The following is a 24,303-nucleotide window of genomic DNA, read 5'->3' as shown; positions in this document are numbered from 1 at the left end:
CTTCATTTGTTTCCAGCCTCACTTAGGACCTTTCCCCATCTTCAGTTTGTCGTAGTCAGGCTCACAAGTTGTGATCAGCTTGTAATCGGTCTACGTACAGCTAGCTCAGTCCATAATAGTTTTATATGTGGTACTTGCTCCAGAAGCCTCGTCCTTCTTCATCTGCCTGATGGCTTTCTTCAATTCGTCAAGGGTTGGAGGGCTTCTGCAATCGTCCCTGGGTGTTGTGGGATGGAGTGGAGAACGCTCTCATCAACAGCAAAGTCTCATTTGAGAAGATCTTCAAGGGCGTTTGTACATGCCACGAAATTTCCCGTTTATGCCACTGCAACTGCGTTCGTGTTTGCATGAGTGGGATTTCCCACTGCTTTAGAAGTCTAAAACTAATGCTTCTTCCAACAAGCATTGATGGCTCCCCTTCCCTTGATCAGGTCTCCTCCATCCTTAAGTCTCAAGGGGTCGGTCCCCGAGTGCTCAGACTATAGGTGCTGACATCAATGAAGAAATCCAGCATTGGCTCAAATGTGTGAATGCAATCTTTGGATGCCTGAGGAAATGGGTGTTTGAAGATCGTGACATCAGATCTGAAACCAAGCTCTTGGTTTATCCAGCAGTCACGATCCCCGCCTTGCTGTATGGAGCTGAGACATGGACAACGTACGGGAAATGCCTCAAGTCACTGGAGCCATAGCATCAACGCTGCCTCGGGAAGATCCTTCGAATCCAGTGAGAAGATGGTGCACCGACAGTCGTGTCCTCTCACAGGGAAACACCAGGAGCATCAAGGTGATGATCATCCAACATCAGCTTCACTGGGCCGGCCACGTCATCCGGACGTCCAGCTTCAGTCTCCCGAAGCAAGTCTCATTCCCCCAGTTCATCCAAGGTGCACACTCAACGGGCGGGCAGAGAAAGTGCTTCAAGGACATCCTCAAGGCTTGAAAAAATGCAGCATTGACATCAACTCGGGGAAGACAATCGCCCAGGACCACCCCAAATGGAGGAAGATCTGCTGCAGGGATCTCAGTACTTTGAAACCTCACGATGACAACAGGAGATGAAAAAGCAGGAGCAGGAGAAACAGCGTGTCAGGGACCAAACCAAGAACCAGAGCCACCCACCCTGCATGGAAACATGTGCTCAAGCTGCAGCAGGGTCTGTTGATCCTGGGTTGGCCACGTCAGCCACCTTCAGACCCACCGATAAGGCAACTGTAGGAAAAAATCACCCTTGACTGCGAGGGATTACTGATGACGAAGATCATTTTGCAGATGAGATGTATACACGCAAGGGGAACATCCCCAAACGCTGGCAGCCGCCGGACAGCCTATGGAGAGTTCTGGGACCCAGGCTGGGATGGGGGTTGATTGCCCAGCCCTGTGTAGAGCACCAACCAGCTCCCAAAATCTCACCCGGATGGTTGCTTGCTATGGACCTGTCCTCGCAATGGACTGCCTAATGTCTAAGTTGGGGCTTCAGATTTCAGATAGGACTTGGAGAAGTGAGAGAGGGCCCAGAGGCAGGCGACCAGGATGGGCAAGGGCTTAGAAGGCAAGTCCTGTGAGGAGAGGCCGAAGGAGCTGGGCAGGTTCGGCTGGTGGAAAAGGTGCTTAAGAGGGGACATGGCAGCAGCCGGCGCGTCCCTGAAGGGCTGCGGGAGAGACGAGGGAAAGGGCCTGGTCTCTCCTGCTGCAGAGAGGAGGATGCAGAGCAACAGCCCGAAGCAGGGTGAAGTTGGAAATCAGGACAAACTTCTTCACTGTCAGAGCAGGGGCCGCCGGAGGTACACCATGGACCGGGGGGACTCTCCATCACTGGGGGGTTCAGGGAGAGGCTGGATGGGCACTGGGTAGATCCAAACACAGCGATGCTGTGGGGACGTCCAGGCTCTGGGCTGTGCTGGTTGCCTCCCACCCTTGCTACTCCATGTATCAGGGGATTTTTAAGCCTCCCCCAGGGATGCTGGTGCTGCAGCAGCCCAGGCTGGGGATGGGGCTGGGCTGGGCCATTGCTCCTGCTGCACCGATCCCGCAGGGTCCTGGTGGAGGGTCTTGCCCCTGCGCTCAGGCTCAGCCCCATGCTGCACTGGGGGTAGGAAGGGATTTCCCCCCGCTCAGACTGGTCGGCACTTGGGAGGTTTGCCTTCCTCCGCATCGATTAACCATCTTTTATCGAAGCCGGATGTTGGCTGCTGCGGGGCGCCTGCGTTCCTCGTGGCAGGGTCGGATGTGACGTCTCGGGCTGTGTCAGGGATGGGCTGGGACTGGATGTGACTCTGCAGGTCCCTCCCAGCCCCACGTCTCTGATGCTGTGACACTATCCTAAAATAGTCCCCGGGGAGAGGGGGCAGTTATGGGATTCAATCCATGCATACACAGCTGCAGCTCTGGGGTAAAGCTCTGTCCCTGCCTTTGTGAGGCCAGATCTCACTGCACCCATCAGGCCTCCTGCTCCTCCTTGCTGCAACCCTGGAGAAGCCAATCAATCTGCTGTTGTAACATGCTGTTTTCTGAGCCTTAAACCCGAGCCACCAGGAGCAGCAAGGGAAGAGACGACCCACACGCCTTTGGGGTTAATAGTTTCCAGGGTGGAAAAAGAATTGCATTCGGGTGCTAAGGACCTCTTAGATGCCCATAGATGCATTAGGATCTTGGCTTGGTTTTGGGCATCCTAATGATCCATCAGCATCTCAACAGCGCTGCTTATCCACGGGTCAAGTCTGGTCCCCACCTGCAAGGTCAGGGCCCAGGTACGGCGCTGGCTGTGGAAGGCAGAGACAGCCTGAATGGTCCACGGGGTCAGCTCTGGGGGGGCTTCCCAGAGCCACCTATGGCCTGAATCCTAGAGAAGTGAACCTCTACACGTTACCTAGTCTAACCCCCTTCCTAAGGCAGGGTCAGCCCTGCCCAGACTAAATCCAAACCTATCCAAGCCTGGCAGAAAAATGCATGCAAGACCAGGGCTTTCTCCGAAAGCTCCCAGCCCCCATCGCCTCCCCCCCGCATCCAGCCGTGACCGAAGGGGCTCAGGCATTGAACCCAGGGAGCAGCACTGCTGACCTGCCCGGGACCTCTTCCGCTGGTGAGCTGCCAAATTTCACTCCTCTAATGCCCCTGGGACCTTCGCGGCGCCCTTTTAATCCTATTAGGGAGTCAGCCGCAGAGAACCTGAGTCTTTTACAGAAGCAGCTTAGGAAGGCCCTAGTGCGCATGCACACACACATACACATGCATGCACACACACACACATACACACACACACACATTCGTGAACCGGAGAGGGAGGGTGCAACCCCCCACCTTGCACCTGCCAAGCTGCAGATGTGCAAAGGGGCCGGCCTGAATGGGCCCCATTCTTCCACCCTTTGCAAGAGGCCACATAGATCCAATTAAAGCTGTGGCCTGGAAGTTAATTAAGACAAATGGTGTCAAATACTATCTTCATCAAAGTGCTTTTGGTCCCGTCTCCCCATCTCTGGGAGAGTGCGGTGCTCTGATCAGATCCGGGGACAGCTGGGAGCCTCCCCGGCTCTGCTGCCCCCGATTGCCAGGATCCACGCAGTAGTGGGAGCGGTTTTCTGCTGCCTTTCCAATGGGGCAGGAAATAGCAGCGGTTTCCAGTTGTATCTCCCTTCCAGTTGGCTTCTGCAGACACAGCCACGTCTCCGACCTGCCCTTGCTGTCTGCAATAGGAAAAGTGATGTAGCCGCGAAGGTGCAGAGACCACGCGAGAAGCAGGGGCATTGTGTGTGATACCGTTTAGTGGGTTAACTGTCCTGTTGGGAACCCGGATGCCTCTTTTTCTCCTGGCAGGCACCGACGTCGCAGGGTCTCTGCCAGCTAAAGAAAGGGCACTTGAGTACTTGCGAGTCAGAGAAGTTTCTGTAAGAGCTGGGTAACATGGCCATGTGTATCCTGGCTGCAGAACCAGGGGCTCAGCTCAGGAAGACCTTCCTCCCTGCCAAAGCAGAAGGACGTGGCACAGGGAGGTGTGGAGTCTCTGTCCCTCGAGGGTCCCAGCAGAGGCTGGACGGGGCCTGTCTGGGGTGGGGTAGGGACACGACGTCCTGCAGTGGCACAGGGGTTGGACTGGGTGATGCTGGAGGGCTGTATGGATTAGGCCATCCATCCATCTATCTATCTATCATATTACTTTAGTCTATCACATTATTTCTTTCTTTCTTTCTATCTATCTATCTATCTTTCTATCTATCTATCATATTACTTTGGTCTATCACATTATTTCTTTCTTTCTATCTATCTATCTATCTATCTATCTATCTATCTATCTATCTATCTATCTATCTATCATATTACTTTGGTCTATCACATTATTTCTTTCTTTCTATCTATCTATCTGTCTATCTATCTATCATATTGGTCTATCACATTATTTCTATGTATGCACGTACAAATATGTACAAATATATGTATGTATATACATGCATAGATATAGGTATATACAGCCCTAAGCCCGAAGTCAGCTCTGCTCAGATGATAGAGCTGCAGAGTCATAGAAGAGTAGGGCTGGAAGGGACCTCCAGGATCAGCCCTGTCCAAACCATCCCATACAAATTCATCGTTGAACTTCTTAGCAAAAAGCCTGGGTAACCCCTGGTGTAACGCAAGTCATCACACCTGGCCCTGCCACAGAGCAATCAGGGAGGCCGCGGCAGGCAGCATCCTGCTGCTGCAAAGGTTAATCTACGCTTACGAGATCCCAGGCAGAGGCTGTGCCCCTGCCCCCTACCAGTCTGTACTAATCTGACCAGGGGAAAAATTCCTTCGTGACCCCAAATGCAGCATGGGTCTGACCCTGGTAGCCGGGTACCTCTGGGCACGAGTCGCAGCAGGAGCACTGGCACAGCCCAGTCAGAGGTGGGTGCATTGGTAGATGCGCTTCATGGAGCAGAGATGACTTCACGATCAGGGCTATACGGATCAGGGCCCCAATACACACAGGCACGCGTGCACGCATGTGTGTATATACATACATACATATATGTGCACAGATGCAGCCCTTCTTTGACATCAGCTGCGCTCAGATGTCCCCATTCACAGGGGACCTGGCCTGCATTCGAGGGGAGAGCGCTGTCGGTAGCAGGAAGCAGAGCCTCCAGCAGGCAGGCGAGCAGCCTGAAGACTCAGGAGGTGAAGCCTGGCCTCCAAAACCCATGCCCAGTGCCTGTGTCCCCAGCCTGGCTGGAGCCCCCCCATGCGACAGCTGGACTACTGCTGAGACATCAGGTGCAGCAGCAGCAGTAGGCTTTTATCCTCTAGCGGATCCGCAGTGCTGAACAGAGCAGGAGAATCACTTCACAACAGTGTCACGTTGCTACTGCTGCTGATCTACCCAACCAGCAAGTACGTGCAAGCTTTGCGGTCATAGTTTCATAGTTTCATAGTTGGTCGGGTCGGAAGGGACCTGAGCAGATCATCGAGTCCGACCCCCTGCCATGGCAGGAAAGAGTACTGGGGTCAAGCGACCCCAGCAAGATGTGCATCTAACCTCCTCTTCCAGGGTGCTGCAGCCCAAGAGCACGCAGAAACCGCAGCAGGGTTGCCGTGGCCCAGAGCCCTCCCGTGGCCAGGGACTGGGGTGGCTGCAGGCCTACCTGGAGCATCCCGGGTCCAGAGGCGGGCGTCAGGCAGACAGGCAGTGCAGTCTGGTCCTGCCCTCGCTGGAGAGAGGATGCATGGAGAATCCAGCTGCCCCGTGGATGGCCACGACCAAAGCACGTGGAAACCGGTGGAAAAAGTCCTACTGCCTTTAATGGTCTTCACAGCAGGGTTTTGATCATTCAGGACTGTCTTTCCCAGGTGCTTTCTCCCACCCTCTGGTGCACCCTCTCTGAACAGGCACAGAAAGGTCCTCAGCAATTTTAGTCTGAAGTCAGGCAGAAGCCAGGGCACAGTTGCACCTTATGGACTGACTCATTCAGAGAGGAGTAAGCTTTCATCCGCAATCGCTCCCTTCACAGAAATCACAGAGCCGTGGGGCTGGAAGGGGCCTGCGGAGTCGCATCTAGTCCATCGCCTGCGCAAAGCAGGATCAGGCCTGCCCAAACCAGCCCAGACAAACCATCATCTAAACTCTTTGTAAAAGTGCCACGATCCCTGACACAGCACCGGGTATCACACCCAAACCTGGCACAGAAGTGGCTTCACTAGGAGGCCAAGGTCCTGGTGCTGCAAAGGAGGTTAATAGGTGCTCTAGAGACCCCAGGCTGAGGCCGTGCCCCCGCTGCAGAGGCAAACCCCACCAGTCCAGACCAGTCTGAGCAGGGGGGAAAGCCCTTCCTGCCCCAGTGCAGCGTGGGGCTGAGCCTGAGCGCAGGGGCAAGACCCCCCAGCCAGGCCCTGCGGGGTGCCCAGCCCAGCCCCAGCCCCAGCCCCAGCCTGGGCTGCAGCAGCACCAGCACCTCTGGGGGAGGCTTAAAACCCCCCTGATACAAGGAGCAGAAAGGGGAGAAGGGGGCAACCAGCACAGCACCAATCACCTACCCTGACCTCCAGATTCGCTCCCCCCTCCATCCGTCTGGACCCTCCCAGCCCTCTCCAACCCTTTGCTGTTAATCTTTGCTGATTGCTGCTAATTATGACCCCCCACCCCATCTCTGCAGGTATTTGAAGGCACGTCTGGGATCGATGCCAAGCAGACCTCCTGCGAGTTCACGGGGGACATCCTGCGTACGCCTGTTTCCGAGGACATGCTGGGTACGTCCAGCCGGTGGCTGAGAATAGGCTTAGCTCAGGGCAGCAGTGTCAGGGAGGAAGAAAGACAGGGCAGGCTCCCCACTGTGCCAGTCCCCTCTGTATGCCCCCTTCCAAGTGGGGCTTACTGCGAGGCACCCCCCGTTGCAGATGTCACGGCCGGCACCCCTCCAGCCCCCCCACCCCGGCTGCTGCCTGGCATCTCCTCCATTTCGTCTTCTTTCTCCTCTTACCAGTATATCTTAACCATAAAGCAACACCCTCCCAGTTCTCCCAGTGCTCAGAGGCTACCGGCAGAACCGGGAGCCCTGACACTGGGAGCTACACGGCCTCTAGAGACCAGATGACAGCAGGGATTTGTTTGCCTCTCAATGCAAGCCTCAAATGCCCCCCAGTGTCCCCTGGCTCCTGTCCGATGTAGCAGCACTGGGGTGATAGCTATGTCCCGGCGGGGGGGGGGGGGTCTATTAGCCAGACCCACAACAGGGAGCTCATGATTTCACCCCAGCTTGAGCCTCTGGGAGGGGGAAGGGAAAGAGAGAAGAGTGCGAAGCCCAGCAGCTGGAGATGGGGATGGTCCAGAGAAGGAGGGGGACCGTGCTGGGGTGGACGGAAAAGCAGGTCCCTTACGGACTTAGCACTGGGGGGTGCCCCAAAGCTGTTGCATCTGGCAGGGGCCATGGGGCATAGCTACAGCTCCATGGCTGGGGTGTTTCAGAAAAGCCCCCCGGGTGCAGATCTTACATGCTTGGGGCAGACCCATGGGCAGCTCTGGGGCCAGGTGCAGTCCAGGGGGCAGCGAGCAGGACCCCATGACCTGGGAGGTCCCTCCCAGCCCCACATTTCCTCCTCCAATGCTCCCGCCCCCACCCCACCCCGCACTTTGCAATGGTGGAAACAGGGAGGAAGGAGGCAGGGCACTCCTTCATGGTTTGTCCATGCCCCCATTTTTCCACCCCCAGGGTTGCCAAGTGTCAGTAAATTTCCTGACTACTAGTAAAAAGATCAGGCTGAAAATGGCTGTCAGAATTAAGTCAGTAAAAAAACTTAAGCTGTCAGTAAAAACACGAAGCAGCTGCAGCTTGATTGAAGCTTTGACAGATGCAGTACAGCCCCCTTCTTCAGGCATAGACACACAGGGTATTGCTCCCAGTAGAAATGCCCCAGGAAATAGCTGAGGTAAAACTACCTCCTCTCCTCCCCTGCAAGCTACCCTGGGATAGGTGCAGTCTGTCCACAGCTTAACCCGGGGCAGCAATTTGCTCGAAGCCAACAGGTCACTCGTGCTCCCTTGCTCCCTTGCATGAAGGTATTATAATCGCTGCCTCTTGCCAGCCCCTGCCCTGGGGCAGATGCGAGTCAGTTCACTTCCAATCTGGAAGCGGTGATGTGGGGACACTAAGCTAAGGCTGGTCCCCCAGTCTCCATCCCATGTGGCTCCTGGCAGCTGGGGACACCGGGCAGGAGCCCACCCAGGCACAGGCCCACCCTGCCGTGACGGCCCGAGGACAGATGCTACCTTGCATCCGACAGTTGCCCAGTGACTGGTCCTGCAACCATCCCACTCAGGCTCCCGTTGAGGCAGGTGCTCTGTTTTATCGGCTTCCTCCCCCTTATCCCTCTCCGGCCCCTTTTCTGGAGCAGCGTCTCGCCCGGCCGCGTGCCGGAGACGAAGCGATGCACTGCGGATGCCAAGGCTACTGACCTTTCATGCTCTGCGGCGCCCTCTCCCCATCCGTCCCCGCAGCCGGCTTGAGCTTGATCGGCTGTGACAACGACAACGCTTTCCCCGTCCCTCTTAAAGCACCGGAAGAAAGTCCTCGCAGGTCATCCCCGGCACGCGGGGTGAGAGGAGGGAGGGCTGGGATGGGCCGAGGCGAACACGGGCTGCGTGACGCTATCGATCTCCAACCCCGTGCTGCGGTGCCTGATGCCCGATCTATAGAGCAGCTCCGGCTTGAGCTGACAGGTGGAAAGTGCTCTGGAGACAACACACGTTGCCCCACTCCCTGCCCTTCGCATGCGCTCAGATTGACGGCAGCCGCATTGCAGGCAGGTTGGGGATGGGGGCTGAGCAGTGGGGGGCACATCGGAGCCTCCTTTCTCTTGTCTAGAGCTAGGGCTGTGGGACCAGACAGAGCCTCTTTCCCTGGAGGTTTCCCAGCCCAGGCTGGATGAGCTCTGGGCTGGTAGAGAAGCATCTTGCGTCGCGCAGGGGGCCAGGCCAGACACCCCTCATAGCCCCTTCCGGCCCTGGTCTCTCTGCCTCGATGCTGCCTTTGCTGCTTGCAGGATTTTCCCTTCTTCCCCAGCATATTCCCCATGCAAAGAAAGGGCTGTTTCCCCAGCAAAGCAAGCTCTCAGTCCAGCTCCCTAGGTCTCTCCAGCAAAGCTGTCTTCTTTGCTGGAGAGTGACTGTGGGGTGTCCACTAACACCCATGCCCAGAGCCTGTGTTGACTCTCTGGGGCGCTGACTGATACTGGCTTTGACCTTGGCTTCCACTTTGCTAAACCCCTGACGTAGCATGAACACATCACAAGCAGAAAGGGCTGAGCTCCCACCCTCCCATCTGCAAGGTTGTCCAAGGCATCTTAAACCGAGCACCTGGGAAATGGGAGTGCCCAGAAGAACGGCCTGACAAAAAAAGCAAAAGCCAAGTGGGAGAAACAGTGCACCCAGCCCCATGGAGCTGATAACAAAGAATCATGAAGTCCTAGACAATAGGGCCTGGCAGGGAGCTCAGGAGGTCACATCTAGTGCAACCCCCTGCTCCAAGCAGGACCAGCCCCAGCTACATCGTCCCAGCCAAGGCTTTGTCTACCCGGGTCTTTAACACCTCCAGGGATGGAGACTGCACCGCCTTCCAGTGCTTCACCACCCTCCTCGGGAGAAAGTTTTCGCTAATATCCAACCTCAACTTCCCTTGCTGCGGCTTGAGCCCATTGCTCCTTCTGCCATCTGCCCCACTGAGACCAGCCCAGCTCCATCCTCTTTGCGGCCCCCCTGCAGGGAGGGGAAGGCTGCTATTCAACCCCCCCTCGGTCTTCTCTTCTCCAGACTCAATCAGCCCATTTCCCTCAGCCTCTCCTCACCAGTCCTGTGCCCCAGCCCCCCAACCATTTTCATTGCTAGTTCTCCAATGTGCCCACATCCTTTCTGTAGTGGGGGCCACAGCTGGACACAGGACTCCAGATGTGGCCTCCCCGGTGCCAAATAGAGGGGAAGCATCACTGCCCTCCATGTGCGGGCAGCGCTCCTGCCGATGCCGCCCAGGATGCCGGTTGCCTTCTGGCACCAAGGGCACACTGCTGGCTCATCTCCATCTTCTTGTCCCTTGTTACCCCCAGGTCCTTTTCTGCAGAGAGCAGCACTGAGGCTTGCTAGCAGGGGCTTCGGGGAGGGATGCTCCATGGGGCAAAGTCTGATTTGACCCCATTCTTCTTGGAAAAGGAAGCCAAACGGGTCCCTTTCACTTTCTCTTCCTGGCCCACTTTCACTTCCAGGTTCTCAAGCAGACTTCCGCCAAGAAAACCAAAGTCTGGCTGGTTTGCAAACAAACTTTTGCAGTGAAAACCCCTTTTATCTCCAGCCATGAGGGCTTGCGTTCCTGGGATAAACTTGATGCCTGTATTTTGAACAAAATGTGGATATGAGCATAGCTATTAGAGAAGCCAAGGAATAACTAAGTGGACATCAGGCTCTGCTATGCTGGACTCTGCCCAGGTTGTAACAAGCAGCCCAGGGTGTACACGCTGCTCTGCCCAGGTTGTGTACACTGCAGTGTATAACCCAAGTAGTGGGGAGTCAGTGTTATTTCACGGGTGGAGAATTGAGGCTCCGAGGTTGTCAGAAATCCTAGAGACACGGGGCAGAAGGAGTCCTCAAGAAGCAGGATCAGCCCTGTCCAAACCTGCCCAGACAAACCCAGGGTCTGAGCTCTTAGCAAGAGGATTGTCACCCTTAACACAGCACCAGACATCACACCTGCCCCCGCCCCAGGAAAAGCAGGGGGGGCCACAGCCACCAACGTCCTGCTGTTGTTGATACGACTCCAGACACCCCAGGCCCAGGCCGTGCCCCCGCTGCAGAGGAAGGTCAAAACCCCCCAGTCTGGACCAGTCTGAGCAGGGGGAAATCCCTTGCTGCCCCAGTGCAGCATTGGTCTGAGCCTGAGGGGCAAGACCCTCCAGCCAGGACCCTCTGGGCTTGGGTCGCAGCAGAAGTACAGAGCTGGCTGAGGAGAAAACCCCTCTTGCAAAGGCAGCGTCAAAGGCTCCTTGGGAAATATGGAGCCAAAAGACTCGCAGTTTTCCAAAACTGCATCCTTCTTTCTTGCCCCCTCGCCCAGCTCAGCCCAGGTTCGCAGGGGTCAGGCCCAAGCTGCATTTCTTTAGGGACTGATCCATTGACACTGAAAAGGTTCCCATGAGCAGAACCCCCTTCTCCATCCCCGGCCCCCGGCATCACCCATGAAGCTCCCCTTCCTCTCTTCTGTCCCTATGCAAACAGTCTCACGGCTGGGCCCAGAGCACAGGGGTATAAGCTGCATTTCTCTTTGCAGGTCGGGTGTTCAATGGTTCGGCCAAGCCCATCGACAAAGGCCCCACTGTCATGGCTGAGGACTTCCTGGATATTAATGGTAATTAACCCCCATGGTGGACTAACGTGGCATTCACCTAGGATGCTTGAACATGCCACGGGGCCTTACTTTGGTTTAATTCTCCCTAATTGGAAGTGGTGGGTTTTTAAGAGGAGGCTGGCTCTGCCCTTTTCCACATCCTGGAGGCACCCAGTGTGGCCTTTTTGCTTGCCAGACAGGGCACGGAGGGAGGTCTGAGTGGGGCTTGGAGACTGAGGACACACCAGCAGGCCCAGACCAACTCTCCTCCTTACACCATGCATACAGTTGGCCAGGTAGCCCAGGTTAAAAAAACAGCAAAGACGAGGCCCCTTGGCTTTCATCTCGAGTTCAGCTCTGCCGGCTTCCCACGCATTGCAAACAGGGTTCACCTAGTTCTTGATGTGCTATTTCTTTATTGCCCCAGCAATAAAGATTTTGCAAAGTGCAAACAGGGTACAGACAGCTAGGTGTATCAACACATATAAAACAACACGGATTTTTCTCCAGGTGAAAACAAACCAGAAGCTTTACTAATAGGCTCAGGGCCCAGGGCTGGGTTGTACAGTGTAAGATGAAAGCAAAAACAAATAAGACTTCACTGCAATGGGTTAAAAAGTGTGCGGGGCTGTGAAATAGGAGGGCCGTCACCAGGAGCAGCCAAGGATCGCAGAAGAAAAGCGAGCTTGATTGGAGGAACATCAAGAGCATTAAAAAGGAGAGAGGGGCACTCATCCCTGTGGAGTAGAAAGAGATTAGCAGGAATCAAGATGATAAAAAGCTATGAAGTCAAGTGACTCGATGATCTCCCGAGGTCCCTTCCAGCCCTAATGTCTATGAAATCTATGAAATCTATGACTCCTTCAGTGTTGCCTGAATAGAAATGCCACTGCCTCTCCAAGGCAGTTGGATTTAAACTTTGGGTGCAGCAGGAATCAAAGTGGGCTGCAATTGCCCAATGCCCCCCAGATCTGCCCCAGTGCCCTGTCTTCCCTGGGTTCGAATCTCAGTGAGTAACGCGGGTTAGCCAGCCTTAGGAGCGTCACATTGCAATATGCGTGCACCCAAAGCCCTTCTCTTTCCTTCTTTTCCTCCCTGCCTCTCTCTGTGTGAATGTTTCCCTTTTATTTTCCTGGTCCAGCCCAAAAAAACCCAGATCCTCTGAGGTCCCAATGCCCACGGTAGCAAACCCGAAAAGACAGCCTGGCCTCCTGCCTGACTCCATGCCCTCCTCTTCTTGCCATCCTCCAGGGCAGCCCATCAACCCCCATGGCCGGATCTACCCCGAGGAGATGATCCAGACGGGCATCTCGCCCATTGACGTCATGAACAGCATCGCCAGAGGCCAGAAGATCCCCATCTTCTCTGCAGCCGGCCTCCCACACAATGAGGTAGTCCCAACTCCTCCCAGAGGCTGCTTCTGCAACGGAGATGGGGGCGGCAGGGATAGGGAGCATGCACTGTATTAGCATCAGAGCGGCTGTGTGGCAGGCCAGTAGGGGGTGCTCCTGTGCTGAGCCGCACACCTCCCTGCACCCAACCACCTGCCAGGCTCCGAATGCCTCCCTAGGGGCGCCTTATGTCTGGCCAACCCCCTTCCCGGAGCACACTCACTAGCCTGGGGGTAATGTAGCTGCCACCACCCCAAGAAGGGACTGTCTCGGCCCTGTGTCCTTGGGGAAACACAGACCTAACAGTCCTATGGGTACTCGACCCAGTACAGGCCTTTGGGGTACTTCCCCAAGTCCGTGGGCAAAAAGTACAGTCTCCCTTAGTCCACAGACCTAAGGGGTCTCTTAGGCATAATTTAGACCCACCCCTCAATAAGTCTCCCACACCAGTCCAAAAGGAAAACTTTACTGATTACAAGGGGTAGGGTAAACTAGGGTACAGGGTTGAGCAATATCTTAGAAATCCTGAAGAGCAAACAGTATGGCTGAGGTAGCTTTTTGATCCCGCATCTGAGTTACTGCCAGCTAGATATCTAATCCAATTGAGCAGCTTACTCACAAGCATCTTCCAAAGGCCGGTGAAGTTTCCCTTTGGAGGCATGCGGTTCCTTGCTCATGAGTTTTGGGGTGAGAGAGAACCAGTTTCAGATGGTAAAGCTCCTCTGTGTCCCCCGCATGTCTGCTGCTTCACCTCATAGCCGAAGAGAGAACCCGCCTCACTCCCCCCCCAACTTATATAGCCCCCGTGACTTCATTCACCTGGTCCAGTGGAGGTCAGCCCCAGTTGGCTGTCAGCCAACCAATTTGAAATACATCACCAGTTGCTGGGCAGATTCCAGCCCACCAGGTAGAAACCCCCCACCCAGGTAGGTGATGCCAGTCCCTGGGCAGAGGGAGCAGGTTTCCCCCCTCCCTCAGGAATGCAGCCAGCTCAGGTTACCTAAATGGACAGGCCGAGGGTGCGGTCCCGTGTGTGCAGGGCCCACCCTCATCAAATGGTCACAGCACAGAGATTTTAGTCACAGTGTCACAGGGCAGAGATTTTGGGGAGAAACCAAGGTGGCTTTCTGCCACAGACGGGTCATGTTCGACCTGGAGGGATGTGGGCAGTGGGGTCCCCCAGGGCTCGGTCCTCGGGCCCGCACTGTTCAACATCTTCATCAGTGACTTGGACGAGGGGGTAAAAAGCACCTGTTCTAATTTGCTGATGACACTAAGATGTGGGGGGACGTGGGCACACTGGAAGGGTGCAACAGGCTACAATCAGACCTAGACAGGTTACAGGGGTGGGCAGACGAGAAAAGGACAGGTTTCAACATTTGCAAGTGCAAGGTGCTGCACCTGGGGAGGAACAACCGGCACCATACCTACAGACTGGGGAACTCCCTTCTCGTCAGTGCAGAGACAGAAAAGGATCTTGGAGTCATCACTGATGCCAAGATGAACACGGGCCGACAGTGTGGGGACGCGGTCAGGAAAGCCAACCGCACCTTGTCGTGCACCCACAGATGCATCTTGAGCAGGGCCAGGGAGGTGACCCTCCCCCTCTGTGCGGCACTGGTCAGGCCGCAGCGGGAGTCCTGCGTCCAGTTCTGGGCGCCGCACTTCAGGAGGGATGTGGTCAGCATGGAGAGGGTGCAGAGGAGGCCAGTTGCATGGTCGGGGGCAGCAGGGCAGGCCCTACGAGGAGAGGCGACGGGACCTGAACCTGTTCAGCCTCCACAAGAGAAGGCCGAGGGGGATCTTGTGGCCTGTTATAAACTAGTCAGGGGCCCTCAAATCAATCCAAAAGACTTTGAGCCTGTCCAGGGAAACCTCGAATCTATCCAGGGGGTCCTTGAGTCTACCCGGGGTGCCTGGAGTCTGTCGAGGAGACCCCCAAGTTTATCCAGGGTACCTTGAGTCTACAAAGGTTGAGAGCCACTGCCTTAAGAGAAGAGAGCTGGTGCAGCTGGACATCTCCTTCGGCCAAGTGGCCCTGCACAGCCAGTCAGTTTGGGCGCTGGAGCTGTGGGGGCTGAAATGCCCGGCTGTGCCCCCTGCTCCCTGCCGCTGTCTCCGGTGCCGCTGCAAATGCGATGTATTGAGCGGATCCGTCCGTGCAGCCGAGCGGCAAGCGTACTGGCCCCCTCTCTCCTCCTGTGCCAGCCCCACACGCAAAGCTGGGGCACGAGGCCGGGCTGCAGCAGGGTGGAAACTGTCCTGACGGATGGGGAGTGACAGGCGAAAGGTAATATCATAAAGTCTGGGGCGAGTCCGACGCAGGCGAGCCAGCGGTGCGTGGCGCAGGGGAGCTGGGAGAGTGGCTGGCTGAGATTGGATGGCTGGTCCTCTCCCCCGGGAGTGGAGGGGGGGCACTAGGGCATCTGCTTCTGGCCCGGAGGGCTTGGTCGTGGCTTTGCAGAGGGCTAAAGCTGCAGGAAGGATAGGGCTCCTCTGTGCCCTCCGGTCATCCCTTCCCTGGGGGTCTTCTGCATCAACCCAGAGCTCCCCACAGGCTTCATTGCAGGCTGGGCACTAGGGAAAGGGATCTCTCCCCAAGCCAGGCTGCTAGTGCCTCCAGGACCACCCCATCCTCTCCCTAGCAAGGGAAACCTCAGGGACCTTGCTCCTTTAAGGCCCCTGTCCCTGGCCAGGGGGCAGGGAGCTGTCCTGGCTGCCCAGGTACGTGCAGGAGCAGGGGACCGCGGGCATGCGAGTATGCAGACGTGGGAGGAAGGGAACAGTGGGCATCTGATCACATAGGCGTGTGCCCACATGCATGTGCACCAGCACACACACCCAGGACAGGGAACTTCCTGTGGTGGGGGGTGGGAGGTGAGCTAAAACAGACACGTGTGCTTGTACGCATGCTGGTGCATGTAGCCCCCAAAGGATCCATGCACCAGGGGCTGGGGGGGTGGGCTCATGCACATGCTGATGCATGCAGCCCCCAAAGCATCCATGCACCAGGGGCTGCGGGGGTGGGCTCATGCACATGCATGTGCATGCATGCACACCCCGCCGCAGGTGGTCTTGTGCACCAGGAGTTAGTGGAGCTCACACACACACATGCTCACAAGCAAATGATCCCATGCACAGGGAGTGGGCGTGGGAGACGGCCCAGGCTGCAGAAGTGAGGGCTGCAGAATCCAGCCCTGGATCGGGGCCCTTCCTTATGTGCTGACCTCTCCTCTCTCCCCCCAGATTGCTGCGCAGATCTGCCGGCAGGCCGGGCTGGTGAAGAAGTCCAAGGACGTGATGGATTACCATGAGGAGAGCTTTGCCATCGTCTTCGCTGCCATGGGTGTGAGTCCATGCAGGGGTGGTGGCCAGGAGCACCGTGCTGGCCCAGGGGTGCCCTAAGGCATGGGTGTTTGCTGACAAAGCCCCCCAGCTCACTCCAGGCTGACCACCCCCTCAGGGGGCACCCCCACTTCTGCCTGCAGCACAGGTCACTCATGCTATGACCCTGCAGCAATGCGGGTCAGCCTCCCTGCCTCCTCTGCATGGTCCATTAGGGCCGGGGGAGGGCAGCGGGGTCTGTGGGGAGGCTGGGCAGGTCCCGGGGCTGGCACGGTCTTCACTGTGCCCCATGGGCTCCGTCAGCAGCACCAGGTGCCTTTCCCCCACCACGCAGCCAGCTCCACTCCCCGCCTCCCCCCCTGCCAGCTGCAGGAACCACAGTGCCGGCCACCCCAGCACCTGCTGGCACCCAGAGGGACACCCCGAGGTGCTTTGTGTGATGCAGCCACTCACTGTGCTCAGCAGCTGCACCCTTGGGGTGGGGCATGTACATGCGTGTGAGCATGTGTGCGTGTGTGCGCGCAAGCATGTGTGCACATGCATCTATGTACGTATCTGTGCATACATACAGGTGCTCATGGGTAAGTGTGCATGTCTGTGTATGTGTGAGTGTGCATATGCATATGCATGTGTGTGCATGCATATATGTGCGTATATATGTGTGTACATGTGCATGCTTACATGTAGGTGTGTGTGCCTGTGTGTGCATGCGTCTGTTTGCATATATACATGCATACGTATGCATGCTCATGGGTGTCTGTGCATGAATACATGCATGTGTGGGTGTGCATGCATCTATGTGCATCTATATATGCATACGCATGTGTGCTCATGGGTATGTGTGCATGCGGGAGTGCATGTGTGTGCATGCATCAATGTGTGTATGTACGTGCATATGTACATGCGCTCGTGTGTGTGCATGTGGGTGTGTGCGTGCATAGACACACACGTGTGTATGTGTTTGTGCACGTGTGTGTGTGCAAGCCCTTAGATCATGCACCAGCAGGAAGAGGGCAAAAGAGTGCCAAGAGCAGGGGCTGAGCTGTGGGCCTGGAGCCAGCCCTATCCCCACCATCCACTTCCCGAGTTCAAGCCACTTCCCAGACCCCTGCCTCAGTCTCCCCACCTGTAAAACGGGGCAGAGAGACTGACACAGGTACATGCACACACATACGTGCCATGGGCTGCTGACAGGTGAACATGGAGACTGCCCGCTTCTTCAAGTCGGACTTCGAAGAGAACGGCTCCATGGAAAACGTCTGCCTCTTCCTCAACCTGGCCAACGACCCCACGTGAGTGCCCGCCCACCCCAAGCAGAGCGCAGACCCCCAGAGCAGGGACCCTGGGCCTGCTCACCCTGCCCTGGGGGTAAATCCGGAGCAAGTGGGATAGCTCGAGGGTAGGGGCGTGGGTCCCCAGCGGTGCAGGGGCACGACTCCCGGCGGCCGAGCGGTCTGCCCGTGTCCCCCGCGGCAGCCGAGGGTGCCCGGCCCCCCGCCGTGCCTGGAGGCACGACACCTGCAGAGACCCGGTGCCCCGGGGTCAGCGCATCTAGCGGGGGGCCCCCAGGTGCTGAGCGCGCAGCGCCGGGCGCAGGCGCAGCGTCGAAAGCCGACGGCGCCGTGCCGGCTGCTGAGCGGACTCCGAGCTCCTGGCACGGGGGTCGTGGCCCCCCGACTGCCGCTCGCCAGCGGCGCGTCCCCCTCCAGCCTGCGGCGGGCCGGCCCGTGGGGTCCATGGAGCAGCCCGTTGCAACGGGGCAGGGGCAGGCGGCCGCCCCCAGGTTCAGGGGGGCTGCAGAGGGCCCCTTCTCCCCCCTCCCGCGCAGGATCGAGCGTATCATCACCCCCCGCCTGGCCCTCACCACGGCTGAGTTCCTGGCCTACCAGTGCGAGAAGCACGTCCTGGTGATCCTCACGGACATGAGCTCCTACGCCGAGGCCCTGCGGGAGGTCAGTGCGGCACCGGGCCCCCACCCCGCGGAGGGGCACCTCAGGGTTCAAGGTGTGCGCGCCCCCGGGGTCCCCTCCGTTTCGCTTACCGTTCCCTTCTCCATCGTCCCTAATGAACCGTTTGCCTTTCTGACAGCTGCTGAGCTGAGGCTTTTAGTGAGCAGCCGTCTTTCCTGCCCAAGGGCGGGGGGCTGGACCCAGCGGTCCCTTCCAGCCCCTAATGTCTATATATATATATGTATAAGGGCGGGGGGCTGGACCCAGCGGTCCCTTCCAGCCCCTAGTGTCTATGAACCCGCCAACTGCCCGCAATGCCCAAAAGCCCTGGCCCCGGGGATCCCGGTCTCCTAGCCCAGCTCCTCTGCCTCCGACCTCTGCTAGAGACGCGCACGGCTGATGCTCCGCTCGTCCCTGCAGGTATCGGCCGCCAGAGAGGAGGTGCCCGGGCGCAGGGGCTTCCCCGGCTACATGTACACGGACCTGGCCACCATCTACGAGCGGGCAGGGCGCGTGGAGGGCCGCAACGGCTCCATCACCCAGATCCCCATCCTGACCATGCCCAACGACGGTGAGCCGGGGACGTGGCGGGGTCCGAGGCGGGGCCAGGGACTGGAGCTGCCTTGCAAGCCTGAGCAGCTGCTGGCAGCAGTAGTAAGCCCCTTATCCCCTCCAGGGCAGTCTTTATCCCACGCTTGGTTCCCTCCGGCCTTTCGGGGCCTGCGATGCTCCTGGACTGCAGCCGTGTCAGGAGCAGGAGGAGAGAAGCGGGCGCAAACTCAGCTCCCAGCTCCTGATTCCTCTTCTGAGGTTGCGCCAGTTCCCCTATTTCTCAGGCCAAAATCAGTCATCAGACCTACCCCCCGGGTCCAGCCCCAGCGGCCCCTCTCGGGGACCATGGGACCCGGCAGGTTGCAGCCGGGAAATGACCTCGGTGTGATGCTTCAAGAAACGGATGGTCCCCGAGCCCAGCCCGGAGCCCAGAATAGCACATTTTGGTGGCTTTTCAGTTCAGCAAACACCCTGCCACGTTGCACAGGGTCAGCTCACAGCCACGTTTCTCGGTTTGGGCTTCGGGGCCGAGCAGTGAAATCGGTCGGTCCTCACGGGGCTGATGCTACCGAGGGGACCCAGGGTCCTGCTACAGCTTGCAGAGGCGTGAGCTGGAGCTGGCCTCTCCTTGCTGGACAGCGGGGCCTGGGCACCGGAGCTGGGATGCTGCGCTGTGCCTGTATCACCTCGCCGCCGTCCTGCTCCATGGGCTTGAGACCGGCTGCAGGCTCAGGCTCCTCCACACCGCCGCGGCTCTGCATGGAGCAGGGCTGCGGTCCGGGTGGGAATCCGGGCTGGAGCGGGGAGGGGGCATTGCCCTGGCCTCAGAGGCTGTGGGACCCATATGAGCCCCCCTCCTGCAATGGGCAGTCTTTGCACCGTTTCCCCTACTGGGCTGAGTTGCGTGCATGCCCGGGTTGGTTGAGGGTGTTATGTGGGGGTCCCCTGGGAGGAGGTCGACATGCCCCAAGAGCTAACCCTTGCTCTGCCCTTCCCTCCTCAGACATCACCCACCCCATCCCTGACCTGACCGGCTTCATCACCGAAGGGCAGATCTACGTGGACCGGCAGCTGCACAACCGACAGGTCCCGCGTGCCAGCTCCTTCCCCACCCTCCCCACGCGTCCCGAAGGACAAGGGTGCTGGGCAGAGGCAGGAGGAGCTTTGCCTCGGGCGCTGTGCGAGTGGAAACGCACGAGCCTGTGGCAGTGGGGTGTGGCAGTGTGCCCTTGTAGCCTCTCTACGGGATGCTGCAGGCTGAATGACAGTCCCAAGGGTGCGGGACAGAGGCTCTTGCAGACTCAGCTGTCAAGAGGATGAACCAAAGACAGCAGCATGCAATGCTGCCCTTGTCACTCCCCGGCATGAGCTGCCCATACCTTGAGCCCTCTCGCAGGACCCTTCGTGACCGGCTGCGGGGGGATCACAGGGTGAACGGCATGGCCACGTTGCAACGTGGTGCCCACACGCCCGCCTAGCTCCCAACCTGCCGGCTTGGGCCCCCGTGGCTGCCAGATCCCGACAGTCAGGGGCTCGGCGTGCGCTAGCCCAGCCCTGGCCCGGCTTCCCGGGTGCATTTGGCATGCGGGGCCGTCACAGCCGCAGCAGCAAGTGCAATACAGACAGGCTGGGCCCAGACTTCGGGAAGGAGGTGGACAGACGGGAAAAAGCCCAGGGCAGAGCAACACAAATGATCAGAGGCCTGGAAGCAAGATGCATGAGAACAGGCTGGAGGAGCTGCGGGGAGGGGCTGGGTCCACGGACGAGAGGATGACAAGTTTGCAGATGACACCAAGCTGGGGGGAGCAGTAGATATGCTGGAGGGCAGGGCTAGGATCCAGAGAGACCTCAACACATTGAAGGATTGGGCCAAAAGCAATCTCATGAGGTTCGACAAGGACAAGTGCAAAGTCCTGCACTGGGGAGGGAGCGACCCCCTGCACCGGGGCAGGCTGGGGCGACGGGCTGGGCAGCAGAACTGCAGAAAAGGACCTGGGGGTGACAGGACAAGAAGATAAATAGGAGACAACGGGATGCCCTTGGTGCCAAGAAGGCGACCGGCATCCTGGGCTGCGTTGGGAAGCGCGTTGCCATTAGGTCTAGGGCAGTGATGCTTCCCCTCTGTTCAGCCCTGGGGAGGCCACATCTGGAGTCCTGTGTCCAGCTGTGGGCCCCACTGCAGAAAGGATGTGGGCACGTTGGAGAACTGGCAATGGAAATGGTTGTGGGGCTGGGGGACAGGACTGGTGAGGAGAGGCTGAGGGAAATGGGCTGATTGAGTCTGCAGACGAGAAGACCGAGGGGGATTGAATAGCAGCCGTCACCTCCCTGCCGGGGGCTGCAGGGGGTGGGACTCGATGCGACTTCCTGAGTTACCTTCCCACCCTCATTTTCTGTTTCTGTGATTTTAATGTGCTCTCTGCCACCACAGATCTACCCCCCAATTAACGTCCTGCCCTCTCTGTCCCGGCTGATGAAGTCGGCCATCGGGGAGGGCATGACCAGGAAGGATCACGGTGACGTTTCCAACCAGCTGGTGAGTGCAGAGGGGTCCCGGCCTGGGGATTCCCCCTCCTGTCCCTTCTCCCCTTGCCCCAAACCTTGTCCTGGTGGCATCACTCCCGGCTGGTAGACAGGCTGGGTGGTCTGGTGGGGGTCACTCCCCACCTCTGCCACATACCGCCTCCGTGGCCTCGGGACTCTCACTTAGCTGCCCCATCGGTGAAATGGGTGCAGGAGCCTTGCCCTGCCTCACCTGGCCCCTCCCTGACCTGCAGTACGCGTGCTACGCCATCGGGAAGGATGTGCAGGCCATGAAGGCGGTGGTGGGCGAGGAGGCGCTCTCGGCCGACGACCTGCTCTACCTGGAGTTTCTGCAGAAGTTCGAGAAGCAGTTCATCGCCCAGGGTGAGGAGAGGGGGCCCGGGCCGGGCACTCGCGGGCCAGGGCAGGGAGGGGGCAGGGGTGCGGCCGCGGCCGTGCAGGGGATGCCCCACGGCAGAGAGCAGCAGCGAGAGAGTCCCGGTCAGAGAAAGGAGGGACCTGCAGGGTCACTTCCAGTCCAACCCCTGCCTGCGGTAGGATCAGCCCTGGGCAAACCAGCCCCGATCAGCCCCGCGTCTGACCTCTGAGCAGCATGACGCGGCCACCCTGACGCCGCCCCGGCCCCCAGGAAGGCAGAGCCGGTCTCTGGAAGCTGGCGCCAACCTCGAACCCAGATCCGGCCTCATGGAGAGGGGAGCTCCCTGGGCCTTCTCTAGCCCCTCCGGGCATCGCTGTCCCCACAGCCTTTCTCCTGGGCTGCGTATTTGCTCCCCAGCACATCCCGGAGGTGTAAACCCCGCCACTGCCATGTCCTAGAGCCCCCCGCGCTCACCATGCCGCGCTGCCGCGCTCCCCAGGGCCCTACGACAACCGCACCGTCTTCGAGTCGCTGGACATCGGCTGGCAGCTGCTGCGCATCTTCCCCAAGGAGCTGCTCAAGCGCATCCCCGAGAGCATCCTGGCCGAGTACTACCCGCGGGAGGGCCGGGGCCCGGGCTCGCAGCAGACCGACACCGCCCTGTGACGCCTGCCTGGCCCCGGGGTGCAGGTGGGGGGTCCCGAGGCACCCGGCAGCGTCCCCGGGGAACACGCCGATGTGAAGAAACCACCTGATTTCCGCTGGAGTGGGCTGTTCCCCGGTTCCCAAGGGGGTGGGTGGGAGGCAGGGGTGGATCCAGCGGGGTGCAAGCGCACCCCGCTTTGATTCCTGCTCTGCCCAAACTTTGAAGGCTGGGAGAAAAAGCAGCCAGGGAGCCAATTGCCTTCATGGCTGTTTATGATACCTGCTAATCTCTTCACTGGGTGGGCGTGAGCGACCCTCTCTCCTTCTTAATGACCTTGATGTGCTCCCCTGTTCGACCTCTCCTTCCTTCTGCAGCGTTGCAGTCTCTTAGCCATGCCTGGGAGAGTCTCTCTTCTCTTTCCCAGCCCTGCAGTCTGCTTTGAGCTCTAGCTAAAAACCTTCCCTTCATCATAGTGTAGAAATGACTGACAGTGGCACATTGGAGGCACTGTCAAGACGTTCAAAACAGTGAGAATTTGCTCTATGAATCTGAATAAGAGACATACAATCAGCTATGATAATTATAGTCTAGTGACACAGTATCTTTGGACTGTTTGGACTCTTTTTTTCTGGCTTGATGCGTTGTGTTTTTTAAGCTTAACATATCATCTAGCAAATCAGCACACGATCCAATGCTGCTATGTGATTTTGCTTTGATCTTACATGGAATAATGTAGCGTCAGCCCCCTAGTGTCGTGGTACAGTTTCTTGTTTCTCTGTAACAGGAGCCATATAGGTGTTGCTTTCTATGTGATGATGTACCGCACCCCCTGCACCCCATGCACACACCCCTAGTCCTGCCCTTAGTGGCAAAGAGGTTGCATGGTGCAGACACATCCCACACTCTTTGCATTGGGGCTTTCCAGCTCTGAGACCCACCCCGGGGCAGGGGGGAAGGTGGCACCAGGGGACAAATAAAGGGCCTGTCCATGCATCCCCAGCGTCGAGGAGGGCCCAAGATTTGGCCGTCGGGGAGGAAGATGGGGCCAGCAGTGGGAAAGAAGGTTTTTCCAGAGCTGTGGGAAGGGCGCTTTGCTGCAGGCCTCTCCCCGATCCCCAAGTCTAGGTGTTTGCTTGACCTCTGCATGCTTTATTAAATAACCGACTGTAGGTTTAGTCCCCCCGCTTTGTATTTTTAATTAAATTCTCCATTTCCCTGTCTTGTGTCATGTCAGCACCGACTGCCATTTTGCTAAGGGTTAGGGTTAGGGTTAGATCAGATGCAGGGTTTGTCTGGGCTGGTTTGGACAGGGCTGTTCCTGCCTCAGGCAGGGCTGGGCTGGATGTGACCCTGCAGGCCCCTGCCAGCCCCACTTCTCTAGGACTCTAAGTATTTTGGGGGCCCTTGAAAAAGACATTTAAACCCCAAGTGGAAGCTTCAGAAGCACAAGTTAAGCTGAGACGGACGGACAGGCAGGCAGACCAGGCAGAGGCAGGGGGAGTTCATCATTTGTCTTCACCTTCCTATAAAGCTCCTCGTTCAGTCTTCGAAGAAAAAAGCTCGGGGGTCTAGGTCGCTGTCCCCCAGTAGGAGAACTGCCCCAGGCCATACCAAGCTGCCCAGGGGTAAAATCCCTTCCTGCCCCAGGACAGCATCAGTCCGAGCCTGAGTAGAGGGACAAGACCCTCCAGCCAGGACCCTGCGGGGTTGCACCCCGCGCCTCTGGAGGAGGCTTCAACCCCCCCTGACGCACGGCGCAGACCAGGGGAAGTCCCTCCCAGACCCGTGCAGCACATCTGGTGGGTTGATTAAGGCCAGATTCACTCCCTTGTGAGCCCCCTCTAGCCCGAGGCCGTGGGTCCCTCTCTGAGCACAAGAGACCCCCAAAGTTTGCAGTCTCCCACCCGCGATAGCCACTTGCTCCATGGCTTAGGGCAGACCTGGGTCCCTTCCCTCCTGTGCAGGTCAGCGTTTGGGGGGCGATGCAAGAAGCCCCAGGCTGAGCCTGGTCTCCAGTGGGTACCGCTCGCTTCAGACCCCAAGGTGGAGGATCCATCGGCCTTCCCTACAGTTCAACCCTCTGCGACCTTAGCTGTGTAGGAAGTACCCCCTTCCAGCCCACTTGCCCCCCACCAAGGCTCTGGAGCTAGAAAGCAAATAGCTCCCAGGCTGCAGAGGTGAAAGAG

The 24,303-nt window shown here is 58.0% G+C and overlaps 1 protein-coding gene across 1 annotated transcript in view; it reads left to right on the top strand.

Moving 5' to 3' along the window:
- ATP6V1B1 (ATPase H+ transporting V1 subunit B1) overlaps window positions 1–22,718 on the top strand; it is a 54,490-nt gene extending 31,772 nt beyond the window's left edge. The window contains exons 4-14 of the mRNA XM_090035162.1: window positions 6,623–6,716; window positions 11,276–11,353; window positions 12,584–12,723; window positions 15,970–16,071; window positions 17,263–17,360; window positions 17,897–18,020; window positions 18,438–18,588; window positions 19,573–19,655; window positions 21,001–21,105; window positions 21,347–21,476; window positions 21,971–22,718. Of these exons, the coding sequence (XP_089891288.1) occupies window positions 6,623–6,716; window positions 11,276–11,353; window positions 12,584–12,723; window positions 15,970–16,071; window positions 17,263–17,360; window positions 17,897–18,020; window positions 18,438–18,588; window positions 19,573–19,655; window positions 21,001–21,105; window positions 21,347–21,476; window positions 21,971–22,137 (1,272 nt within the window). The 3' untranslated portion in view covers window positions 22,138–22,718. The remainder of the gene's footprint in view (window positions 1–6,622; window positions 6,717–11,275; window positions 11,354–12,583; window positions 12,724–15,969; window positions 16,072–17,262; window positions 17,361–17,896; window positions 18,021–18,437; window positions 18,589–19,572; window positions 19,656–21,000; window positions 21,106–21,346; window positions 21,477–21,970) is intronic.
- Window positions 22,719–24,303: the final 1,585 nt, after the last annotated feature.

The sequence above is a fragment of the Crocodylus siamensis genome, chromosome 2, assembly GCF_052110815.1.
Source record: "Crocodylus siamensis isolate JL-2025a chromosome 2, ASM5211081v1, whole genome shotgun sequence".
Taxonomy (NCBI): Eukaryota; Metazoa; Chordata; order Crocodylia; family Crocodylidae; genus Crocodylus; species Crocodylus siamensis.
The sequence above is the reverse complement of the archived record's forward strand: the minus strand, read 5'-3'. Positions and strand labels throughout refer to the sequence as shown.